General features: G+C 32.6%; 1 protein-coding gene across 2 annotated transcripts in view; it reads right to left on the reverse strand.

Annotated features, from left to right (window-relative positions):
• Window positions 1–7841, reverse strand: part of LOC139484958 (transcription initiation factor TFIID subunit 1-like) — a 49405-nt gene extending 41564 nt beyond the window's left edge. For both annotated transcript variants that reach the window (XR_011655210.1, XM_071269021.1), the window contains exons 1-5: window positions 7674–7841; window positions 5386–5492; window positions 4968–5079; window positions 4396–4491; window positions 2712–2926 (exon numbers count right to left, since the gene is read on the reverse strand). Coding sequence is in view for 1 of the 2 variants with exons in the window: in XM_071269021.1 (XP_071125122.1) it covers window positions 2712–2926; window positions 4396–4491; window positions 4968–5079; window positions 5386–5484 (522 nt within the window). In the remaining variant the exon portion in view is untranslated. The remainder of the gene's footprint in view (window positions 1–2711; window positions 2927–4395; window positions 4492–4967; window positions 5080–5385; window positions 5493–7673) is intronic.
• Between the last annotated feature and the right edge of the window lie 10445 nt (window positions 7842–18286).

The following is an 18286-nucleotide window of genomic DNA, read 5'->3' on the forward strand; positions in this document are numbered from 1 at the left end:
GGAGATATAGTGTGAGTTCATCCAACATGTTTCTGTGGCTTTAAATGTGATTTTAAAAACATTCATTATTAATTTGGGATCTATTACAAACTTAAGATGATTTACCATTTAAATGGGATCTTGGAAATGAAATTAAATGTTGAATTAATGCCGTGGATATAGTCTAATCTAGTGATAAAGTGTAAAATGAAAGTAAAATATTCTAAAATATTCCTAACGTGGGGAAATGTTTTAAGTGAATGTGAAATTGGAAATAGTCATTATAAAATTCTGGATCAAATATTGTTTGATTTGGAAATTTATAATAGGAAATGAAATAAAATGTTTACTGTGGATATAGAAAAATCAAGTGATATGTAGTAAAAATATAAATAAAATATTACAAAATATTTGTAAAGTGAGGATAACTATTTGGAATATAGTAATGGAAATGATAAAAAAAATTTACAAGATTCTGAATTATATAGATTCTGCACCTGTTAAATTAGGATGTATATCATGGGAAGTTAATCAGAATTTATACTATGGATTTAGAAAAAAATCTGGTGAAGAAGTGAAAAATGAATAAAATTGGGAATTATTTAAAAACTTTGGAATTCTGGATGAGATGTCAAATATCAGTGTAAAAAAATAAATGAAATTGTTTATTCAAATATGATTTTGATGTTTCATAAAGTGAGTGAAATATTACAACTGGATTATTTAGGGTATTAAACACTGCTAGTAGTGGCTATGCAAACATTAAGATGAAATGTAGTGCATTTTAGGCCATGCAATTTTAAATAAACTGCAAGAAAATAACATATATGATATAGTCATTCTTGTTTGGCTTGATAACTCCTAATATTTTCGATGACAGTAAAATAAAAATCTCTCAATAGAAGAATCCTAGGTAAGAAAAAGTTCAGGAAAAAAGCATGCTGAAACTTTGGGTTAGGTGAATAAAATTTTTTACAGGTAGCATCAAGGTAGATTTAAATCTAACAATACCAACTGGTCAATTTAAATGTTGGCTCGGTACTTAAACATCCCGTTGGTGTGTTTGTATTGTCTTTCATTTTTTGCTGGTGTGTTTTGTATATAACTTTTTGTATTTCGTTGGTTCTATTACGTGACTCTGTACTTTAAAAGATCCCGTCAGTATAATATTGTTCTATTTTATGTCATTATGATACATTTTTAATATGAATTACAAAAAACGTTGGACCACAACCTCAAAATTATTCAATCGCGTAGTGGAATGAACTATTTGTGGATTCTTATAAATTCTATATAACTTTAGGACTATTTCAAATCTCTGTCTATTTCTGAAATTAATTCTTACATACTTTTGATTTTTTAACCCTGTATGCTAACATTGCCTATGTGAAATTTTAAAATAGTTTGTATGTACATTGAACGACAAATATATGTGACGTATAAAATTTTCTGACGTCAGACACGCGAATCAATGAATGAGTTTGTACATAGATGTTTTTGTGTTCTGTTAAATTGTTCCTTTTAAAATTGTTACACGATGATGACTGCTGTACCTATACTTTGACTATTTTATTTATTATATCTGTTTAGTTCACACATCATTGTAAATATAACGGAATTTGATGAGACTGTCATCAAAGTGAGAGGGTTAGCGCTATAAAACCAGGTTTAATCCACCATTTTCTACATTTGGAGATGCATGTACCAAGTCAGGAATATGACAGTTCTTGTCCATTCGTTTTTGATGTGTTTTGTTATTTGATTTTGCCATGTGATTATAGACTTTCCAATTAAGATTTTCCTCTCAGCTCAGTATTTTTGTGATTTTACTTTTCAATTATGAACTGACTCACTCAATATGAGTTCTGAAATAGCTTCATATTGTGGAATTTTTAAATCCAAATATATGTCAAATAATTTAACATGTTATCATGCATGCGATGGAAAACTGAAACAAATTAATCCAACATACATCCCACAATTAGAGAAGAAAAGACAGTACAGTAACCCCCCAAAGCAAGCAGTTTTACGATATATAAAATAGAAATGAACAGATTTGTTTTCAAGTCTTGGTCAGTAAAAATTGACAATAAGTTTGGCAAAATGAGGCATATAAATCGTCAAAGGAGTCTTGAAAAGTACATTTCTAAAACATTAGTTACCATAGATGTGTTTGTACTATTAATGCAATTATTTTTGAACATATGAATCAGGTCCTTTTTTGTAAGTTTAAAAAAAATCCTTCATACATATTACAGGGTTTCCCAAGGTCGATTTTCCTTAGAAAAACAATATTTGTTAAAGAATAAATCATGTTCGCAACAATGCTATTTTTCGCAAAATAAGAAAGTGTGATTGTCAACAGAAACCCTTCTAAAACAAACATAACCCAGAGACTTGAGACTTAGCATTCAATCTTAGTCCAAAGACCAAAGAAAATGACACACTCTTACCTCACCATCCACCTTCTGTATATAGCATAAGATATGTTATAACAATGAAGTAAGCATTTATTTTGACCTCTTAGAAAAATAACTGCAATGTTTGTCATTATTTTATAGAGTTCTAGAAAAAGCTGTAAAATTAAGCCTTGATGATGGAAACAGCATTGATTTCAATACATATTAATATGCATAATTTCAAAGATAATTTTCAAATAAGATTGACCTGACTGACAAGTTCTCGACTTCTCAGAGTGATTTAGCACTGGTACCTATATATCTGTATCTTACCTGGCCTGGTCTGAATTCTGGGAATAGTTCAGTAACATCTACATTGGATAACTCTGGTGGTCTCAGTGAAGCAAGTGGTGTATGATACTTGTTGGCAGAGTTTTTATCAGGGGAGGTAAATCCAGCCTCATCCTCAGCCTTAGGAGTTTTTGGCAGCCATGATGGAGGTGGCATAAGTCTAGAATCTTTATCTTCATATTCACCTGTTTCATTTCCTATAAAAAAAAAAAAGAACATGTCTGTAAAATTACAGCATTATTTGATGGTTCAACTCAACTTATATAAACTATCTATGGCTGCAAATATCTTTTGGGGATTTAACTAGGTAATACTGGGCAGTATGAAGTGCTGGTCTGGAGTCTTTTAAATATACTATATTAAATAAATTAGAAAATTAAATGATAAATAACAAATCACAATTCCCATTTATAAATGATATAAATAGTTGAGGTTCAGATAAAATTTAACATTTGACAGTTTTATAAATCATAGGTATTTTTTTTTACATAATTGATTGATTTGATCAGTCTGTAATTATAAAAGTACTTAAATTAAAAATGTAGTTTTGAACTAAATGTAAAAAAATTGAACTGTCCAAACCCTCATGGGTATTCCACAGGATTTAAAACACTGCAGCAATAGTAATACAATTAATGATAAAACTTGAATATACTAGTGTTCTTTTTGCAAAGAATTATTCAGAGACAACAAAGCACAGGTATCCTCATCTATTTTATAATGGAACTGCTAGCCATTAAGCAATCAAAAAATCTTGCTTTTACTGACCTTTATGCAAAATTCTCTTTGAAAACAATGGATGTGTATAAGGTTTTATGTCAGTACATGTATATAAACAGTTACTTCCCTTGAAAACTCTTTATACAGGTATTTACTAATTAAATGTTATGGCAGCAACCAAATTAAAATACAATTACTCTTTATTTTAGAAATACTAAAGGATTTAAGTTTCCAAAGTTATATGTAATACTGTTAACATAAATGTACAAAACTTATTTTACAATCAATACTTAACACTCTTAAAATCTTTATATCAGATTGTATACGGGGAAAAAACATGCCAGAGCAATAGATAAACTAAAAATTAGAGTGCATTTCGCCTGCTAACTATCATAAAATTGAATTTTTAAGAGTCAAAGACTCAGTATTATCGCCATTTTGTGTATTTTTCCATAGAGCTTTTTTTGTGATAATTTTTTATATCATGCTACTCGCTTGAGATGGAAAATTATTGCTAGAAACTTAGGAGTCACATGGTTTTGCTAATGAAATTGACATGAAATTGACAATGTTGCCATAGGTAAAATAGCGATAAACAGATCATCATTGGCCATCTCAATTCAATTGCTTTTCTCGGTTTCCCCATCCCGGCTCAAGTGAGAAAATCAATCTCGTATCAACAATAAATATAATCTATAAATATTTAAATTAATGATGTTCATGGACTTCAGAATATTTTTACCGATACTTGTTATTGACAGGTAAGTAGATATTTTAGATGAACAACTTAGACCTATCGGACACAGAGGCCACTTTATGGGAATGTGAATACCGTATATGAAGATGTGTGTTATACAGCAATAATAAATCAACCAAATGATTTTGAAAAAAAAAAACTTCCACAGAGCATGCATTGTGACCATATATACAAAGACATCATACAAACCAACAAATGCAAATGATCGCTGTTCTTCGTCCTCTTCTACAGTCTCATTTATATCAGAGTAGTCCACTGCTGTAGAGGCTTTGTTACTATAGTTATCTGAAAATATACATTTTACAACTTTATATCAAACTTCTGCAAATTGACACAAGGATCTGTTTATATTGAATCAACAAGATTATGCTCTAATGTGTCACTGGCTTGTGTGTTAATGTAGGTGTAAACTGTAAATAAAGTCAGATAAGATCTATAACATTAAAATATATATATATTGGGTTGGCACTTATCCATTTTTCTGACTGTATGGTAGTATATCTTGTGTTGTTTTATTGCCCCCTTATTGCTGCTCACAGATTACAAATGTATTTTTTTTTATCAAAGCATCAATCATGTGTAGATATTCTAAAGTAGTTTATAGATAGAAATATATTTATCAAAGTAAATGAACTATCAGTTTGCAAAAATCATTCATGTAATTAATGTAATTTCACTCTTTGAAGCCATTGTAACTAAATTAGCAAATCCCTAATTGACAACAGCAAATACTCAATACAGCACTGTTATTCCTTGATTACCTGCTCCATCTAGTGAATCACTTCTGTCTCCGTCTTCTGAATCAGTGATCTCTTTCACCATGGACCCAATACCACCAAGAAGTTCAAGGGATCCAAGATGTCTCTTTGATTCCTACAAGAAAAAGGAAAATTTCCATTATTTCTAAAATAGCAATTCACTGACAAACTATGTATCTACAAGAGTAAGACTTATTAGTCAATCTTGCAAATTTTTACATGATAAACAACTAAACAAGAGACATATACTGCAATAGTTGTTTCAAACTTCAAATGCTTAAGCAAGTCATTACTGAGAAAGGAAATGGTTCCAAGAAGAAACAAAAAATCACTTAATATTTTCAACACAGACAGAAACACTACATATACATGACCTTTTGCTTTACGAATGGTGGACTGATTACATGCAGATACATCTTACCTCATCTAGAAAATCTTCATCAAGCTCTCCTTTGGTGTCAATGTTACCAAACAGAAACCCAGTGAGAGAAATAGACTTGTCCTCATCATCATCATCCATGATGGAGGCTGTAAAATAGTTTAATAATACATAATTCAGATATGACTTCAGTATGATGAGAAAAAATATATTCCTTTTTTCAAAAACTGAAATATTGCCAGCCCTAATGTGTTTTGATTTGACGAGACCAAAATGATGTGTGACATGGTTAGCAGCCATTAGAAACTGAAGGTGAACAAAAGAGGGCAGCTGCTGTAGCTAATTACTACATCATAAATTCAGTGATTAGGAAACAATTAAAATGTATTAGAAACCAAGCTTGAAAGAACAAGGAGTAAAAAAAACCAAGCTGAGCCTACAGAAAAATGCAATGAAACATGTCCTTAAATGAACAAAGTATTCTCACAATGGGAAAAAAAAGTAATTGAGAAAATAGACCTTAAAGCAGATAATAATATAAATAAACATACATAACTTCTCTTGATTATGTGAATATTATCGAAAATGCAATGAAAAATATCAGGTCAACATTTTTTAAAGTAGCATGTTGCTGATAATAAATACTTATGCATGATGTCAAGAGTAAAGTAGAAATGCTGAAATGTCACAAACTTGCAGTTACAAAAAATGTATTTATGATACATATGCTGTACATTCAGAAATTATTGCGAGGTTTTTATTATTGCGAAAAATGTGACAGGGTTATACTATAGTCATACACAGCTACTTTAGAACAAGTAATCTTGATGTACAGTTCTAAAAATGTACATCTGTAAAGCTGTATATAATCTGTACATCTGTAAAGCTGTTTATCAACTGTACATCTGTAAAGCTGTATATAAACTGTAAATCTGTAAAACTATATATAAAATGTGGATAGATATCGTATCACACAAGATGCACTGGTAGAAACTATATGTTTAGCTTATACACAGATTTACAAATGTGCAGTTAATGTACATTTTTACAGAGTTGCAATTTATATACAACTTTAAAACTGTACAGTTTATATACAGTTTTACAGATGTACAGTTTAAATACAGCTTAACAGATTTACAGTTTATCTACAGCTTTACAGATGTAAAGCTTATATGCAGCTTTATAGTAGAGTTTAAATACAGCTTTACAGATGTATCTGTATAGGTACGTTGTAGCTACCAATTCTGGCTTTTATACAAGGAGAGTGAAGGCGCCGTCGATTTATAGACGTTTCGCGAGAGCAGATTTAAAGCTCTCCACACTTGTTGCGCGAACAATAGTGTCTTCTAGATGGTTCCAATTTACTATTGTGGACACAAAGAATGAATTTGAATGTTGCAGTGTTTTACTAGTAGGAATGTCAAAACACCTGGTATTGTTCCTCACTTGTTTTTCAACAATGTTTGTGGCTTGATAGTTGTCAAACTTTTTAGCTGTGATGTTTCGTCTTGGTCTTGCTGATTTGAGGAAGTCGTCTGGATCAATAGCAGGTACCAGCCCCTCAACCACCTTGTACATAAATATAAGCTTTTGGCTTGTGCGTCTCAATTGTAGCTCTTGTAGTTCTAATTTTGTAAGCATGTTTGTTATGCAGCCATCTTCTCTAGTTCTGTAATCGCCTGTTATAAAGCGTGCTGCTTGTCTTTGTACTCGTTCTAGCTTGTTTGAGTCTGTAATACTGTAGGGGTCTCATACTGTTGCTGCATATTCCATTGTAGATCTTACTTAAGGAAATGTAAGCAGTTTTCTTACATTCCTGTGGGCAGTATCGTAAATTTCTTCTGAGGAAGCCTAGGGTTGAGTTTGCCTTTTTGGCAACGTTTGTTAGATGAACATTTGATGCATCTTTAGAACTGTACATCAAGATTACTTGTACTAAACAGCTACAGAAGCTGTGTAATAATTTAAACAGGATTTTTCTCAATATAGCAAAAAAAATTAAATCCCATTTAAGTCCAAAATTACCATTGATGACAATAATAAATGCATGCAATAATTTCTGAATTTACAGTCATGACACTGACAGTACTCAGTAGCTGCTTTTACCAAAGGATCCCTGTCCACTATGGTTAGGGTTTTTTTCTAAACAGTTTAGGGCTAGTTTTAGGATTAGGTAAGTTCAGTAAAGTTATTTACAGTTGAGACTCATAATTTAAAGTAAATAAAGACCAATAATTCTATATTTTTGGTGTAAGATGTCATAAACATCAAGAAGGTAAAGATTGAACGTTTTAATGATAATAGCATTCGTATCTTAAAGACAAACTTACTTTCTTTGTTTCAAAATGTTACATCACTAATGTTTTTAATTTGTAAATGTGCCTGTCGGTGTTTAAATTGTACTAGTTAATTGCAAACAGCTATTTTCATGTATTTGATGTATTGAATATTGACGGATGTCGATGGCGCCATCTGTGAGACGATAAAAATCTAAAACCAATTTCGGAAAAAGACTGTCTGAAATCCGTGTTATTAGTGTAATTAAATAAATGGAATTCGCTTGTCACCGGTAATCAGACACCGATAGTATCATACATTCACTGACCATACAAAAATACACTGGACAATAAAATAGCAAAAGTAAAAAAAAAAAAATTAAATAGTTGAAAATAAAAAAAAATTTATGCAAAACACTTTGTTTGTCGATATTCCTTAAAATACAATTTTAAAGACAAAATAAAAAAACCATTCAAAATTAAAAGCTTTATACAGTATCTAAAATTTGATAATAAAAAAAACATTATTAATGCCTGTGGTCGTTGAGATAATCCCTTCTTTAAAACGTTACCCGTAGGCCGGATAGGTGTAGGTGTAGACGTCGGTATTGAATAATTATCTGAATTGTTTAATACGGTAACCAGCTGATACCATATATCGATAAAAAAATATATACATTTTGTTAGAAAATACCGTATTCATAAAATCGTAGCCGGTGCCTTCATAAATTAGTGCGTACACCATTTCATTACCAAGAAGTTGACCGTAAACGGATTTGGCCTAATTACCCACATTTGATAATTACCACTGGCACATATATGCCTTGAAAAGTTTTATATTCCAGCTTCCAAAATTAAATATTGTCCATACTTTTATTAAGTACAATGTTTACCCAGTATTGAAAGGCAAGGAGCGCAGCAGTGGTTGGACCATAAAAATACATACGCAGACAACTATGACCATACGCTTATGGTCCATAATACCATAGATGTCATACCCATACGAGTTGGACCATATACATAAAAAAGCTACTCAAATAATAGCAATATATATATCGGAGAGCAATTTTATCAAATTCCACAAGTACAACAACACTTCCACAATAAGCACTACTATTTTGCATAAATTATACATGTAAAAAACTTTTCTGTAAATTGAAAGAAATCTATGAGATAGAGTTTTGAAATAATATACGACTAGACAAAGTGATGCCCTCGCACTCCACTCAGAACAGGGCCGTAACCAGCCTCTTTTAAAAGTGAGGCAAAATATAATCGCGAAAAATTGTGAGAGTTTCCCGGGCTCTTTCTTACATTGAAACGCAATTAATTTTTAGCTATTTTTTTCGACAATATTCTGGTATGAAAGCAAATAATATATAGATTCATTGTACATGTTGTAATTTCAGACTTTTAGGTTTTAGGGACAACATAAAAAGATCGATATGTAGGAAAAAACCAAAACTCGAAATTATCATAATCATTAATACCGAATTTGTATTTTTGTCTTGTATTGTGTTTAGACTTTGGTGATATTTTTTTATAACTAGATTTAAATATAGTGACAGTGCAGTATTATACTTCAAGTACTAGTACTGCTTAAGTCGACACTAGGGACCATCTTGACCTTGTTTTTGGTTTTAATTAGTCTTTCATTGTCAAAGGCCCTCCAGCGACTATCATGATGAAGAACAGGAATAAAAACCCTGACCATTGATGATTTGTATTTTTTCTATGCATTGACTTTGTGTGCGATTAAGTCCCGTTTACGATTATTCCATTTCCTTTATTTTATTTTAAAGTTTCTGAACACGACTTAAGGTAACGCAAGTTTAATACTTCAAGGTAAAAGATCATATGGCAATACATTGTTGTTTTTTTCACTGAATTTATTTTTATACCGGGAGATGTGTGGTCTTACTTTAATTTAAATTTTAAACATGTCAGCTTTCTAGTTTTATCTACAAAAAAGAGCCAGTTTTGTATATATTTTTTTTTTATAAATTTCAATTCTCCTTGAAGAAACGTCGACCAATTTTCTGTGTCCAATAGCATCGTATCTTCTTAAATTATTTCCTCGCACCTTCTGGACATCGATGGAAATGCAACATTGCCAAAACACACATTTACTAATGAAAATCAACACTTAGACTATAATCAAAAAGTAGGACAATAAATGAACAAAATACAAACCTGGGTACAGATACTAGTAAGATACATAAGTACAAACAATAGACCATCAACACTGAAAACGAAAAGCAAAATAGAAATATGGATCCCGAGAAACATGCAGGGGCGACACCAGAGAGTGAAGAGAACTTGCTTCTTGCAAGACACTTGCCATGAAAACAATTTGATATATTTTTTTTTAATTTTCAGCATGAGGCATTTGCCTCAGTTGCATCCATGTAGTTACGGCCCTGCAGAAGTAACTGTATTATTATTAACAAAATAAATGTAGGACTTTCTTTGAGATATTTCTGTGTCCGAGAGACACAATTGATGTCCCCGCAGATGCAAAGAGTTATTTAAAAAAAAAAACTATAGCATTAATCCGCATATACCATAAAAATAACAAAGTTCAACTGTCACCCAAAAGAGCAAATATTAATAAAAAAAGTAAAACACTGAACACAATATATATGTACAAAGAGACACCAAAGTGAAAACTTCCTAGGATTCAAACTGTAGGAGGAGTTATGCTAAATTACTATATACCCACAATGGGACGGACGGACAGACAGAAGAACGGACGGACAGGGGTAAAACAATATGCCCCCAATACAAGAATTATCTCCCCTTAAATCTTTAAATGGCTTAAAAAAAAGTTGAGTTGAACGCTTAAATATATTTGTTGTTTTTTAAAACATTTCAAATAACAGAATACATCTCATATATTTATCTTTATTTTAACAAGCAGTCTACTGTGAATACATTTATTTTCGTGGGTACTAATTTTCGCGGATTGATGAGAATCTGCATTTTCCCTGATATTTGATTTCTTTGTTTTGCCAATGTCTGCTTACAACCCTATAAAATATTTCCAGTTTATTGAACTTTTAAATTCGTGGTTCACCTGTACCCAGGAAATCCAGGAAAATTGGTATCCAACGAATAATAATGAATCCCCAGTAACTCATAAATTATCAATCTGTCTCAAAATTATCAAATTGAAGCAAATAACTATTACGTCCCGCTATTTCACGATGCGAGCTCGAGATAGCAGTATAAATTAATCCGCCTTTAAAAAATGAAGTAAAAAAACACTCAAACTACTTTATGCGTCCGACGCGCTTTTCAGCATTTACATTTTACCAGGAACACTCAAAGCCAAACATTTGAAAGTCCAGGATGTATAACACCCGAACTTTTGTAGAGCTATATGACAAAAAGGACCTATAATAGTAGTCACATCTATCTAAGGTAAACAATGCACGAATGAGTTGGAACCGAAGTTTCACAAATGCATTTATGAACAATGAAGGGAGAAATTAAGACAGATTTGTAAGTACAGAAGCACTGACTTCTGAAATAAATTTTATGCGTCCGAGGCGCAATTATTTCTGGATTAACCTTGCTCAGGAACGCTCAAAGTCAAAATTTGAAAGTCAAGGATATAAACGTAGGAAACTTGAGAAGAGCTATATAATTATATCCGATTACAGACTATGCCTTTTTAAAGAACTTTTGATCTCCTAGTATCAAACAAGTAGCAAATCACAGCTTGTTCATATCAAGGTTGAAGGAAAACTACAACATCCAATTAAAATATCAACAAAATCAAAATCGTTTGTCATCCACTCGAGTGAGACATAAATTTAGATGTTACTAAGCCGATTGTTGTCACTGTAAATGTAAAATATAAGTATAGTTTCTGCAGAGCATTTACTTACGTCTTGTATTATATTAGATACTACCCAGTAAAAAGACAAATTAACATCATTTATGATCAATGAAAATGAATCTAATACCAGCAATACTTGATCTAAGAGTTCAGAATAAACCTTTATGAAAATTAAAGCATTTAGTCGGTTGTTCAGCATTATATTAATTTTACAGAAAGAATTGTCTAATAATACATTTAAAACATTTATAAATCTCACTAATGTCAATCAATCTCGATATTGGCTATCATAGATCTGTTATAAACCTTCCTTGTTAAGTTCAACTTGGTTTCAGTACGCGAGGTGGATTTTCGCTCATTGAACAACACGAACATGTAAGATGTATATGCTTTGCTTCGCACAAAAGAATTACAAATTGTTTGACAGACAACCAGACCGTTTGTAATTTTAATACAAACGCATTAAATCAGAAAAAGATACAACAGAAATCATTGGCATGGGCGAAACATGGGAAACAGCATTTAACGAACTAGATAAAAGACTCGGATCAAACCAACAGAAGTCAATTTAGTTGCACACAGAAGCTAGTAGTATATGAGTAGAAGAAGTGCTAAATCAGGAACCTGAGGGTTAGCAACTGGTCATTGCGTTTTCAGTCGTCGAAGATTGCATGCACATGGTTTAAAGACATAACCCAACCCACATACTTAAAACTTGGCTTCGGAATAGACAGTAAAGGCAATTTGTATCATAATGTCTTTTGAAATCCTATGGTGTGTTTACAGATAACAACCCGCTCACATATGTTTTGACCACTGAAAATCTAGATTCGAAAGGCAACAGGGGGCTATAAACGTTAGCTGCATGCAATATCGACGTTCTATATCGTGCAGTGTTTCTGTTGTTCCGTTGTTTTCTTCTTGTGGTTGATGTGTCTCCCTCGGGTTTTGTTTGCAATCCGGATTTATTTTCTTTCAATCGATTTATGACTTTTGAAAAGGGGTATACTACTGTTGCCTTTTCAGTAAAGCAAAACTCAGAAGCATATGCATTGTCACGATTTCATAAACTAGATGCGAAAACCATATATATGTTAGTTTACAAAATTATGAGCCAGGTATTTTTTTTTATAAGTTTTTATATCTAAGGAATCCATCGAGGACATTAAATTAGCTATATCAGCACCGTATGTTGTTGGATACAAGTAGCATTGTAATGCATATGCAGAATGTAGATTCTATTAACTGGGAACAGTAGCAGCGGTAGGATTCTGAAATTCGACAGTTTGTGAACTTGTAAAGTCTGATATGGAACTGATAAAAGAACAACTACCACCTAGTATATTGCAAAGACACTTTGATCAGCTTACGATTATAGATAATGTAATCATACTGAGAGATAGGCATCGATGACGGATATATCAGTCAAATAGTTTAACCAGCAACTCATGTTCATGTGGTTTTTAAGTACTACATGTGAGATGTATTATCCTGGCCGCGAACACTCTAGTTCTTTAGTGCGCGACATACAAAGATGGCCATCCATATCCGCAGTCATAAACGAGAGGATACACCAAGGCGAGATATACTAAAAGAAGGAAATACATCTTGTGCCTTTAAAAAAAACATCGTAAAAATCGATGGATATATTTTGTCTTGATTTCCAAACATTTGAACCATCAAAAAGGAAGAAAAACAAAATATACAAATGTACTACCGATAACATTAACCACACACACAAGCAGTGACTATATGGAAACAGATATAGAACAGGAGCATTATTTAACAGCTTTATGGTATATCATGGAATACATATCAGACTACTCTAAAGACCAAAGAGATAATTTCACTTCGGTGTTGACATGAATATCAATAATGTGGTCATTTTTTTTTTATAAATTTCCTGTAAACAAAAGTTTAAATTTTTCGAAAAACTAAGGATTTTCTTATTCCAGGCATAGATTTCCTTAGCCGTATTTGGCACAACTTTTTGGAATTTTGGATCCTCAATGCTCTTCAACTTTGTAATTGTTTGGCTTTATAAATATTTTGATATGAGCGTCACTGATGAGTCTTATGTAGACGAAACGCACGTCTGGATCGAAGGCAGCCACAGAGAATTGTTGAGTAGAAAGTGGGTTTTGACTGCGAGGACAAGGGGTACAAGATTGCAGAAAGTAGAATATCAGTAGGTTGTGAACTAGAAGCGATTTAATGTAAATAAATAAATAAATAAAGGCAACAGTAGTATACCGCTGTTTGAAATTCATAAATCGATTGAGAAAAAAAAATCCGGGTTACAAACTTAAACTGAGGAAACACATCAAATATAAGAGGAGAACTTGAACACAACAGAAACACAACACTACAATGTAACACACACAGAAACGAACTATAATATAATAACGGCCATTTTCCTGACTTGGAACAGGGTAGTTAAGAAAAAGTGATTGTTCCTTTCGTGATCTGTATATGTACCAAATATATGGAAAACAGTGTGTTTTATGATTCATAATTTTTTTTTCCTTCAATTTTCTTGTCTATTTTTGACTGTATAGTACTTAAATGTAATTTTTATACAAAACGCATAAAATTAGTTGTTTTTATAACTAGATTGGAACAGTCAATGCAATTAGAAGTGATACTAGCAAAATTAATAGTAGCAATTTTATGTGTAATTTTATAGATCTGTCAAATTAATAAAGCAAGACTGTCATTTGAAAACATATTAATGAGTTCTATATCCATTTTATCAAATCTATTAGAATTGGGGGAGGGGGGACATCCGATTAACTGGTAGGCGTTTTTGGTATTCGATAATCGATTCTTCCGACAGTTAACCAGTTAACCCATTAAACGTTAACAACACTAGATATAACATTATCATTATAACTACAACCGTCAGTTTTAAATTGCATACGTATCAGGTGACTTTAAACTGATATTATTTATGATAACAGTTGTTTAACGATGTTCAAATCTCATAAATCGATTAAGAGGAGACGAAACAAGATGAAGAACAACAACCGCGGTAACTCTAGAAAGCGAAACATGGTGCGTCGTCTTGTTAAGTGGTCCTCTATGTTTGTATCGCCCATTATGCGAATTTACACTCAATTAAAATGTCAAAATAGGGAACATGACAAAATTGGTAAAATAACAGACCAGACGACGGTATTGCATGGTATCAAAAAATCCAAGACCGCGAAAAATACCGCTAGTAAGCTGAGACTCCGACACCATATTAGTGATGGTTATTGTAAAACTTATTAGTGCGGTGACGGAACAGTTAAAAGTCGATTATTAACAGAGTTTAATTTCACTTTATGGTACACGGCTAAAAATTGGTCTATATCTAGAAAAATGATTTTAATTTAATTTTAGACTGGTCGTCAAAAAGTCGTATTGTGCAGTTTTTTTAAATTTGTCGTTTTGTTAGCAAAAATGACATAAAATATGAACTCTACGAGGCATGCCATTTTGGCCGGTTTTTTTAAATCGTTGCAAAATATATGTATTTCTTATAGGATTTAAATATTACATATAATATGTTATTTATTAAGCAGTAAAGCTAACATCATAAGTCTTTTGTAAAAAAAATATGAAGATACAAAGCTTTAAAACTTTGGACATTTCGTCGCTTCACCGGATTTCAATACTTTGCAAGAACGCATTAATCTTTAAATTATGAACTAACTTATACAACGTGAAAATTCAGAAAATACTCTTTTCAGTGACATAATTTTTTATCAAATAAAATTTCTCAAAAAGACTTGAAATAGCATCCAAAATATTCACTATCGAATTACAATCTTACTTAATTTTCCGGAAAGTCGTGTCAGGTACGGCTCAGATCTATTATTGTTATCCTTATTGATTTTGAACTTCAAGCGCACCATATGTTCGATTACTAAATAGCAATTATCACTTGATATTACTTGTATTTGTTAAAGGTTCTTGGTTTCTTAGTTTATTTTGTTTGTTGTTTTCTATTTTGAGGTTGTGTTAATAAGGTTTAATTCATTTAAGAGGAACATTTGGTTTTACGTTGGAAGTTATTTTTAGAAATTGAGATCTGGCCAAACCCCAAAAGATGGCATAACAAGGAAGTCCGTTGAAACGTGGCCCTAGTTGTGCAAAGCGAATGAAACCAAGTTTAGTCTTAGAAAAATGTATTATTTGCCAGAAAAGCAGTAATGAAACAGTTGTACCAAGTCAGGAATATGACAGTTGTTATCCATTCGTTTGATGTGTTTGAACTTTTGATTTTGCCTTTTGATTTTTGATTTTGATTTTTGAATTTTCCTCGGAGTTCAGTATTTTTGTGTTTTTACTTTTTATTTACTAATAACAGTAAATCGAGGTTTTTTGCTGCATTTGGTAAGCGTAAAGATGATATTTACATGAATTTGATAAGTGAGTATGATTCATTCAGTGATATACCGAATGAAAGTCTTGAAATGGTTTATCATAAAAGTTGCTACAAATCGTATACAAGTGAACATAATATTGCAGTGTTTACTAAGAGACAAAATGATGCATTAGCTGGCGGTTCAATACAGGACAGTCCAGTCACGTATCTTAACTCGATCTATGTCTTCTCCTACCAACTGGAGTGCTTGTATATTTTGCAATAAGAAAAGCTACAAGCAAGACAAAAAACTTTTTTAAATAGAATCAGATGACAGGGTTACTCGCATTACCATCGCTGCAAACTATAACGGTGATTTAAATTTGCTACATAAAATTAATCAAGACAATTTTAAACAACAAGTTTTTTACCATAACCAGTGCATTGTAAAATATCTAAAGTCTTCAAATAAAGATATTGAGGTCATTGGTAATTCAACTTCAGAATATGAATCAATAAATACAACTGCTTTTTCCAAATTAATCTCCAGCATAAATGATGATTTATTAAAAAATAAAAAAGCATTTCTATTATCCTCTTTAATTGAGAAGTTTGTTTTATACCTACCCGAAAATATGCGTACAAGCTTTACAACAAGAAAACTGCAGCGATATTTGGAAAACCATTATGGTGATTCTGTTGTCATTCAATCACAACAAGGTCAGGGTAAGTCCAACATTATTATGAGTAGCAATATAACACTAGGGGATGCAATCAAGGCAGCCAGTAATTTGAAAGCAGAGTTAAAATGGTCAAATGAAAAACGAAAGAGTCGTATGAATAACGAACAAACGGATGAACAACTCCTTTATTCAGTAGCAAGTATAATACGGAGAGACATTAACAAAGTAAGATTTTGTAAAGAGCACTATCCAACTTCAACGGAGGTATCATTCGATAATTCTTTACAGTCAATGCCCGATTCTTTGGTCAAACTACTAAGTTGGATTACAGACGAAAAGGCGTTTAACACTTGTACTGTTCCTTCTGATATCAAAACAGAAAGCGTGAGGAAAAGTTTGGCTTTAACGGAATGTATTGTTGCAACTAGTCGTAGTATCATGACACCTTTTCATCTTGGTCTTGCTATTCAAGTTTACCACGAGTTTGGGTCGAAGCGTCTTATTGAAATTCTAAACGCGCATGGGTTTTGCGTTACATATACTGAATTGCGGAGATACCTTACCAGTGTTGCAAACCATGAGATCAGTCGTATCAGTGGCGATCGATACATCCCAGGAGGTATTCGCCCCATTTCAGAAGGAGGTCGATTGATTCAAGAGGGTTCCGATAATGTTGACATTAACGCCGAGACAATAGATGGGCTAGGGCTGTATTTCAAAATAAATCAGCTGGCGTTCATGACTATGGTTTAGAACGAATCAAGCGAGGAATTGAGAGATCGTTGACTATAGATGATACAACAGCATCATTGACCGATGCTATTCCGTACCTTAAACCAAAATGTAGATCAGAACCTCCACGACGATCGGATGCATATAAAAAGTTATGATGTTGACCAGATATGGGTGTTCTCCAGACTTTTGTCGAGGGATGTCATAGAGTTCCCAATCGAAATAAAAACGAATGAACAAAAGATTCCTTTTTAGACAGGGTACAATTGTCTTTTGTCTACAAAGGGCGCCGATGTTACAGTTGTAGCATATCCTCCAATTATAGATTCTAAACCGAATGACATGGTCACAGTGTATACTGCCATGAAGAAATGTCTTGACATGTCTAATGAAGCTGGACAGGATTTCGCTATTCAAATATTTGACCAGCAACTCTATGCAATTGCTCAACAAGTCAAATGGTCCAAACCGGACATTGTTAATCGCCATATTCTCAGACTTGGTGGTTTCCACAGCTTGTCGTGTTTCTTAGCCTCTATCGGGAAACTTTGGGCTGATGGCGGTCTTCGCGATTTGTTGGTGGATTCTGGTGTGTATGCTGGAAATACAGCTGAACTTATGTTGAATGGCAAAGAGTTTAACAGGGCTGTCAGAGGGTTCACGCTTGTGTCTGAAGCCCTACAAGTTCTTTTTATCTCAGCATTTATACACTGGTGTAGGACCTTTGATTACTTCGATCAGATACCATCTGCGTTCTGGAATGTGTTGTTAGAGTTCCATACCAGTATATGGGACCAAACGGACCAAGCCCCAGAAATTAAAACTAGACTGGAAAAGTTGTTTGAAGACCATGTACAACCTCGAGCTCTTATCTGTATGTTCAAAGAATTGGGACACGATACATCACCTACTTTCAAATATTGGGACATGTTCCTGGTTGCCGTCCAAATTATGTTGTCAAATGTACGAGCAGAACGAGAAGGTAATTGGTCGTCACATTTGATGTCCTCATCCAAAATGCTGCCCTATTTTTTCATTACCAACCGTACAAATTACT

This window comes from Mytilus edulis, chromosome 8 (genome assembly GCF_963676685.1).
Source record: "Mytilus edulis chromosome 8, xbMytEdul2.2, whole genome shotgun sequence".
Classification (NCBI taxonomy): domain Eukaryota; kingdom Metazoa; phylum Mollusca; class Bivalvia; order Mytilida; family Mytilidae; genus Mytilus; species Mytilus edulis.